Below are 9240 nucleotides of genomic sequence, written 5' to 3' on the forward strand. Positions count from 1 at the left end.
TTTGACTTCGACACAAATTCCCTTTAACTGTACTTATTGGTTTAAAGCACGGATCTTAATTACTTGACAGTAGTTCACTTTTTAAACACTTAATTCTATGAATTTGTGCAACGCATTAACCTAGTTTTGAAGTTAAAACAGTTCGTTCGTTTCTTATCAGAATTAAATATCGTAATACAAAAATTGAGTTACCAGCAATATACAGTCTAGTCAACACGGCCGGCAGTGTATGGGTCTATACTGATGACAAATGCTTATACCTTTACAATTTACAACAACAGCTATTCGGGTTATGTTTAAGTTCATGCACCAGCTAAATGCACTCCAGCCATAGCAATAATGATTTTTTTAAATCAATGTATGAAAAAGAATGAAATCAGTGTATATTGAACAAGGTTTATTAAATTATGTTATGCAAGTCTCATATTATGTGATAATAACACATACATACTCATATATGTTCATTTAAAGAATTGTGAAAACATAACTGTTTATTTGTCTTATTCTCGTTCCTTGGTGTTCTATTTTATCATCATATATCTACCCTGTTATTAATAGTATACACTATAATACAATAAAATTTATATCAAATCATAAAAAGGTGATCTCCCGTTAACAAAACAATCAAAGGCAACAAGTGAAATCTCAGACATAGTTCATTTAAGTCTCTATTTATTGATGAAGACAATTCACAAGAAAGAAAGGCAATCGTTTTTGTATCAATTTTGTATTTACCAAAAGGGTGAATGCCAAAAATGTTTCAATCTGATAAACACAATACACAAGAACGAAATTGTCTACCTAATTTACAGATTGATATGAAAGTGACAATGACAATTATGTTTCTTCTCTTTGTTATAAACTACAAAATATATACTAAAACGAAATTCCGTGCATACTGTCAAACAATGGTCTTTTTTTAAAATGATTTTTACAAATAGTGGACAACAAAAATGATAAGCAAACGTTTTAAATCAAACACTGCATAATAAGTCAGTAGTGCATTTTGCTCATAATAATAAGAAATAATCATACAGTTTGTATTACGAGTATTCACTGTCCATATTTAGTAATGTTTGCTGCCGAGGACATAGATTGTGCGTCCATTTTATTGCAATATGTACACGTTCATGAATGTTAGATGAAGTCAATAAACAAAATGAAATATGAATAGAGAATTAGATACATTACTTCAGATCAAAAACTTCGATTGAATCACAACCGTCATATGTAACATACAGTCTATTCTGATTTGGGTCAAAACAAATCGAGAGATGCTCGGGTTTTGATTTTAGAATGCCCAATTTTCTTTCTGAATCTTCTCTGATCTGAATAATACACGGTGATTTAAATCCACATGCAAACATTGTTCCTTTGCCATCTGTACAAACCGCTCTCGCATCAATCAAATCAGGATCATTGAAACTAGACACATACGACCCTTGCTTTTTCGAGAGTTATTAGACCTTTGTCCATATCAGCCACATACATGAAGTCTTTGTTTGTGCTCAAACACATATGCCTTGTTTTACTGAAAACTGATTCTCCTGACTTTCCAGTTTAACCTCTTTTGTATATAGGTATTTTCCCTGTCAAGCATACAAATGGTACTTGATCCGTTAGTCATGAATAGTTCTCCATCATTATATGCCAGTCCACTACAATAGTGATCCATTTCAAGCGATCTCGTTGCTGTCATCTCGTTTGCCAGCGATATAAACTGAATGTTATTGTTTGAAAGACTTACTGCTGCTTCATCTCTACTTGTTTGACAAACTGCATTTGGTGCTGCTTCCAAACATAAATGGTCTTTTACTTTTTCTGTAGTAACGTCTATTCGTTTTATATTTTTATTATTACAATCTGCAAGAAGCAAACAGCCATTGTCGGTTAGGCAAGTACCAAATATTCGACAGGTCTTTTTATCCGTCGATATCTTGATATCAACATCTCTCTGCTCGTTTACCGTATAGAGCTCTTTAACTTCCTCTTCAACACATAAATGTCCCAATGATTTGGTTTGTTGAATGTAATTCTTAAGTTTGAACTCACCATGGAAAGTCTGTACCTTTACATCAGAAAGCTCCTGTAATAATTCTTTGGAGTTTTTGGCTTTAGCAATAGCCTTCTGAGCCATTTTGATAGCTAGACAACTTTGAACTTTGATTTCATTTAAAAATTCAAGCTTTTCTTTAAATTGTACTAGCTCATTAATATTTCCCTCTGCCTCTTTAATGGCATTTTGCAAATTTCTTTCAGTATTTCCGTATTCTTCATCAATTTGGCGAATTGATTCTTTTTCAAGCTTGCTGAGCTCAGTCACTAATTCTGCTTTGTGGTCTCTAACAGAATTAACTGCCAATTCCTTTTTTTCCATGAACTCGCTCAATACATTCATTGTAGCATTCTTTGTAGCCTCTAAATCTAGTTTATCATTCGAAAGTTGTTCAATGATTTGATCACTAGTTGCCATTTTACCTATCAGAGAATGTATCTTTTTTCTCCAAAGACAATAATTTGTAAAATGCAAAACTCTTCTTTTCCTCGTTATAGCTATTTTCCTCCCTAACGCATTTAAAACTTAACCTTCAACGTACATTTGTAGTAGTCGTTTATATTAGTGTAAAGTAACAAATTTTGTCGCCGCGTTAAGGGTATATCATGCCCCAAATCATTCGAATCCGTGTGTGATCATTGCACACAATATTATATGACAAGCGACAACAATGGTAGGATACTACGTCATCGCGCACCTGCAAACCTTTTTTGTAAACCTCCCGTCGACTCGAAGGTAATCTAAGAAATTGTTAAAATAATTTTTATCAATAAAATAATGTAGCGCACCGAAGGTCGGCTTTAGAACTTGGGTTAATTTTTTTAAAAGTTTAAAGTTATACTGCCAAGTTGAGTCCTGAAAATGGGATAAAGTATAAATGCTCCCACTCAAACACAATTTACCGCGTTTTCAGGTTTAAAGTTAAACCAGACAGTAAAACTTTTAGTAAAACTTTAAACGATTTTATATATTATATCACGTATGAAGGCCAGTCTTAGGTGCACTACATTACTTTTTGATATTCAATAAATAAATATATTTTATCTTCGAGCCTACAAAAATGTCCATTTTGCAGGTGCGCAGGAATTCGCATTGTTAACATCAATATTGACAAAAAGAGATGTCGATAATACTTATAGAAAAGCATACTGTTTATCGCCTAAATCTTTATACGGCTTAACAATTACCCCAACGTAATAGTGGTAGACAGTTTGCTTTGTGAGTGTAAAGACCCTGGTACGAATCTTGGAAAAAGCTTTTTTTCTTTCCTTTTTTGTTTTTAGATTTTTTACAATTTCTCATGAATTTCATTCACAGAATACTATTTTAGAACATTTAGTTTTACGCACATTCGCATTCAACAGGTTTAGTTAAATAAAGACAACATAGTCGTGATAAGAGTGATATAAAATGAGCAATGGAAGAATATATAGATTTTAATGATATGGCCTTCAGAGTTTCAAACAGAATAAAACTGATAATACTGTCAATCTGTTCAATGACAGTGAAAATTAAATACATTCAATTTGCTAAATCGTCATAAGCCTAACTTTAAATGTTGTGAAAAACATTAAATAAATTATAGGCTTATAAATAGAAAATAACGTGAGAAAGTTACTTGACACATTTTAAAAATATATTCTGAAAATGAAAACCATACTAAAATGTGCACAATTGCAGATTTGAACTCGAAAAATCAATTCCATTACACGAGGTCTTCATTATTTGAACTATCTAACAACAAAGCTACTCGGAAATTCGATTCCATATCCACTTAAAACTATTCTTCTTTGTTGCAAAATATGATAATTGAATAATTTGCTAAACTAATTATATCATAATCATAATGGTACGACGTTATCGTGTTCGACCAGGTATGTATATTAACAATATACGTACCTGGTTCGACTTATACGTACTTTGGTTTACTTATTGCATGGTTGGGAATTTTTATAGAACAGAACAGAACAGAACAGATACTTTATTTTTGACTTGTACAATCATACATCGTCATACATAAATAAACAATTTTACAATACATACTAACATAAATCACAAGATCGGATCTAAACATGTCTCTTTCATATCAATATAGAGGATGAATTATTAATATATTTAGTTGTATCTACTATATCTAAGGTATTTCTATGAGGCATCACATCTCTTACATACAAGAATGAATTTAAAAGTATACTTCTATTGTTTGATTTCAGCATATCAAGGAATTTAAGTATACTAGATCTAGTATAATAGTATCTTTTTATATTTTTTTCTTATATCAATATAACAAGACAAATTAAAATGAAAATGGTATTCATCTTCGACGTCATGTAGATTACAATATAAACAATATCTTTCATTTCTAACAATTCTATTTCTATGAAACCTACCAGTTTGCACATGTAATGAATGCGAAGATATTCTAATTCTTGTAAGATACTTCCTTAAAGTACTTGGTATTATATCAAGATAATTTTCATATACAAAAGAATCTTTAACATGATTTTATACAGATACAAAACAGGACTGCTCTCTTTACCAGAAAGCCAACTTGTAAAAAACAATCAATTACCTTTGTTTAAATATTGGTAAAAATATTTTACTATTTACGGAATCTGGAAAATCCCAAATATCACTAAAACCATGATTACATAATAACAATTTAAGATTTGATAACCAATTTGTCTTACCATTATTACAGTCTTCAAGAGCAATGCTATATACATTTTTAAGAATGATATTATCTGTCTCAAGCATTTTAAACCAGAATCTTAAAATCTTAACATATCTTGAAATATATAAAGGATAACGCCCCCCCCCCCCCCACTGCTTAGTTCACCATACACAGCAACATTACATGAATTAACTTTTACATTTAATATTTTTTTACAAAATTTAAGATGAAGTCTTTTCAATTTCCTTTGATTTAGTAAAAACCCCAGATTTCAGCAGCGTAATTTAAAATTGAACCAACAAAAGAAGTCAAAAAGCTGACATAACACTTTAGGTTTTAACTGATATCTATTACAATTAATCAATAGTACATTTAGAGCTTTATGAGCTTTACCAATCAAATGTTCTTGATTTAAACTAAAACTACCAGTATAAGTTAATAATTGTTCCTAAGTAATTGAAGCTATCGACAATATCTAAATGTTTCCCTTCGTAATAAATAATTCATTGTTTTTTAAACCTCCACGTCTTCTGAAAACAACAACTTTGGTTTTATCAATATTTACTTCTAAGCTCCATTTTTTACAATAATCATTCAATAACGTCAAACTTCTATTTATATCATCTGGTGTATTTCCTAAAATTACCATATCATTAGCGAACAGTAACAAAATCAAAACAATATCGTTTATAGTCAAACCACTATTTATATCCCTTTGTAAAAATAATTCAAAGTCATTTAAAAGTACAATACAATAAACTTATAGTACAATACAATAAATGGTAAAGAGCAATGCAGTATACAGTGCAGTGCAGTACAGTGCCATACAGTGTAGTACAGTGCGGTGCAGAACAGTACAATATGTAGCATAAAAGTGTGCCGTACAGAACATGAAGAATTTTCCAAGAAAACACAAATTTAATGAAAAAAACTAATTATAATAATAATAAATATGTGACAACTTTTAACTCAAGGAGCATGTGTTTAAGTCTAACCGGCATCACTACCATGTTTCGTCACGTGACACCAGTACTTGTCTGTTCCAAATGCCGGACTAGTGAGAATGGTTTGAATTGATTTCAAACATTTCTCCACATTCGAGCTTTCATGGAAACTAGTTTCACTCTAATCAGCAAAAAATTTAGAGTAGACTGAAAAAGTACATGATTTTTTCCGTATTCTAATGTATATCTCCCTAAATAATGATTTGATTATTTGTTTTTCATTAAAATATCGTGCACAGTACAATATTGAAGACCTCTGATTGTTATCATTCACAACTAAATTAATTTTAACATTTCGCAATAGCCCCCGAGACATTATATGACGTATTCGTTTTTATTTTGTATTAATTATTATGCTAAAAATATTAAAGAGTATTTTAAACGAAACTTGAAATAGAATATAACGGAGAATGACAACAAAAGTGTTTGCACATAAATTAAATACATGCCGATATTATTTTTTCATCATAACATTAGTGCTGATACTGACTACATTTGGAATAAATAACTTAGGTTTGTCGACTTTAGTTTGATTTGTTTTTAAATATAATAATTTAATATTTTATAGAATATATTTATGTGTCTATAATCTACGAGGGATGATCAAAAGATTTACGTGTCTTTAATGCAATCAAGGGGCGACACCCAATACATATTTCCTTTATATGTGTTGTTTTATTCTGTGTCAGATTTCATATTTTGGATTTCAAGAATCGTAAAAGACGTGTGTGTTCATTTACTACATTTAGTAAGAAATATTTTCAAATATCTTAAAATTTCACTCTAATATTACATATATTCTGCCTCTACGAATTTCAATAAAATTACCCTTTTTACGCATAATGCATGTGAACAATAATTTGTGACCTAGATTTTGACATGTTATTTCCAATCGAAACATGCGAGTTAATGCTAGAATGGTTTCCAATGTTTTATTTAAATGAAATAGATTAATTAATTAATTAAATTTATTTAGAATGGATTTAGTTGCAGTGTTCGTGCGTTCAAAAGTTGCAGGAGCAAGTCCTCAATGATAAACGCACTTTACACTTATTATTCTTTTCTTTTTTTTATCATTTTTCCAATCATTTTCAGTAGATTGGTTATTCAAGTTATCGCGTCGTCTACTCTGATGTGTTGTTTGTATATATATTATTTATCGCAGATGTCATACATGTATTTCATAATAAAAACGATCTGTTAAACTGTACAATATAGTTTTAAGAACCTTCAGTTTCGGACTATAGTATACAAAAAGGTCACATAAACGAAAACCAGGTCGTATTTCAGTAAACGTTTTTATTTAATCATTTCCATGTACATATTTCTTATTTAGAGACTAAACATGGTAAAATACAAGCACCTAGTTACTATAGCAGCGGTGGAATATTCGAAAATCTCCGACATGTTGGACTTTTGAATGATTCATACATGAGGCAAACGCAGGTACTTTTTATCTGTTTTCTTTACATTAGATTCTCATATACCTTTTTAGATTAAATGGTAGAATATGAAGCTTTTGTTTGTAGATCTATAATTTCTGCCAAGATATTTTAAACATTATTGAAAATTATTTTTTAAAAATAATAAAACCCTCCTTTCAAGCATATTTGGATAAATTTTTTTAGGTTTTCATTTCGGTGAAATGGCTTCTTATTCGCTATGTAGGTAGCTAGGATTATAAAGAATTTGCATTTTCAGGTTCATTTGTGTAATTTAACCAACTTGTAAACGTAGGCCCTGGTGCTTGTTGAAATATTTATTAGATCAACCACGTATCATGGCGTCCGCGCATCTGACAGTGATCGTTAGTTAAACAGGCCTAATTTATGAAGAACTGTAATAATAGCCGCTGCTAAGGAAATTGATATATATTTTGAGGGTGTACATTGTATACAATTGCATGTTTGTAGGTCACCTAAGTTATCGAAATGTATCTTAACAGTTTTTAATCATGAAAAAATGGGAAATATTGCGTGAATATGTTATTTTGGCGTGTTGTATGGCTCGAGTTGTATTACTACTAGCCCGCATGACAAGTTTGAGCAATCAACATGAGTGATATGATCCTCACTGTCTTATTATATATACAATTTATAAAATATATAAAATATAAAATATATACAATGCGTCAGAACCGAAGGAATTATATCTTTCTGATGAATAGGCTTTAGAATGAGCACATTCATCATGTATAAACTGTTCAAGCAGTATCGATTGATTGCACGAGTATGTAAATGCATTCAGTTATTTGTTAGGTATGAGATAAACTATTTGGTAATAGTTTCTTTATGTTTTTTTTTTTAAATTCTAATATCAATTATTTTCATCGCAATCACCATACAAGTACGCACACGTGTAAACTTCTTATTTGTTTTTTATTTCAGGACAAAGATACACTTATGTTGGCCAGGAAAGACTTAATGAAAAGAGTTTGTTCCGCACTGCACGAAAAACCATTGGTTGATCCAGCGCTTATACGTCTTTATCGCAACGAATATCTTCAAAATTTACTTGTCAATTTACAGCAGAAACTCTTATATTGTTATCTGCCAAAAGACTCAAAAATTCAAATCTGGTTGAACGATGCGGAACAAGCTGATGAAAATAATAAAGATATGGTTGATGAGAACGACGATTTGGAAAACAATAACAACAAATTCTTCTATCTGAAAAACGTGAAGGACAACCTAGTTGAAGAAATAGTGTGGAATTATAAAAAGATTATAATAGTGAGACATCCACTTGTTAGACTACTTTCTACCTATCTTACTAAATTTGATAATCGATCTCTTGAATCAGAACGGCAAATTTTTTACAGCAAAGTTTTAAAATTTTATTCCGATAATCCACAAATCAAAAGAGAATTTTCAGAATCTTTAGTCTATGCATCCAAGTCCCTTTCATTTGAGAACTTCCTGACATACTGGACGGACACCTTTGATATAAAGTCGTATGTCACTGAGCATTTCGTGCCGTATTTCTATCTGTGTAATCCATGCGGTGTGCCGTATGACTTTATTGCAAAACTCGAAACATTACAAAGTGATGTTGAATTCATATTTGAGAAGAATAGATTACAAGTCCCGTCATTTTCAACGGACAGCTTTAATATGAGTTTAACTACAGATGACATACTTGAGGAATATTTCGAAACAATTCCTGAACCATTAATTAAAAAGATTTGGCATATATTGAAATATGACTTTTTAATGTTCGGATACAATTTACCGCACTGGTTTAAACTGAAACTGAATTCCAGTTGATTTTATTATACTTTACAGTATGTTCAGTTGAATTTTGTCGTACCAGGATTTCTGTTCAATTACGGCTTTAATTACAGCCATGGTTCAATCGGACATTTATTAACATTTATCTTTTAAATTAAAAAAAAAAGAATCGAGATATTTGTTTTTGTTGTTGTTGTCCGGAAGAAGTTTAGTATAATATAAGACCGCGCACCGTAACTGTTGGCGCGTGGTATAGATAATAATGGATAAGTGCCT

General features: G+C 30.8%; 1 protein-coding gene across 1 annotated transcript; it reads left to right on the forward strand.

Moving 5' to 3' along the window:
- Window positions 1–6062: 6062 nt before the first annotated feature.
- LOC132713723 (carbohydrate sulfotransferase 14-like) lies at window positions 6063–9000 on the forward strand. Its single transcript, XM_060696402.1, has 3 exons — window positions 6063–6247; window positions 7071–7180; window positions 8122–9000. Exons 1-3 carry the CDS (start codon window positions 6145–6147, stop codon window positions 8998–9000), a joined length of 1092 nt encoding a protein of 363 aa, XP_060552385.1. The 5' UTR covers window positions 6063–6144.
- Window positions 9001–9240: the final 240 nt, after the last annotated feature.

Source organism: Ruditapes philippinarum, unplaced genomic scaffold (genome assembly GCF_026571515.1).
Source record: "Ruditapes philippinarum isolate M1 unplaced genomic scaffold, ASM2657151v2 ctg635_1_1_1_1, whole genome shotgun sequence".
NCBI classification, from domain to species: domain Eukaryota; kingdom Metazoa; phylum Mollusca; class Bivalvia; order Venerida; family Veneridae; genus Ruditapes; species Ruditapes philippinarum.

Excerpts from the sequence above, each read along its gene's own strand:
- LOC132713723 (XM_060696402.1), top strand. The coding sequence starts at position 6,145 with ATGACAACAAAAGTGTTTGCACATAAATTAAATACATGCCGATATTAT. Across the intron at positions 6,248-7,070 it reads ATTTGGAATAAATAACTTAG|AGACTAAACATGGTAAAATA; the intron begins GTTTGTCGACTT and ends TTTCTTATTTAG. Across the intron at positions 7,181-8,121 it reads CATACATGAGGCAAACGCAG|GACAAAGATACACTTATGTT; the intron begins GTACTTTTTATC and ends TTTTTATTTCAG.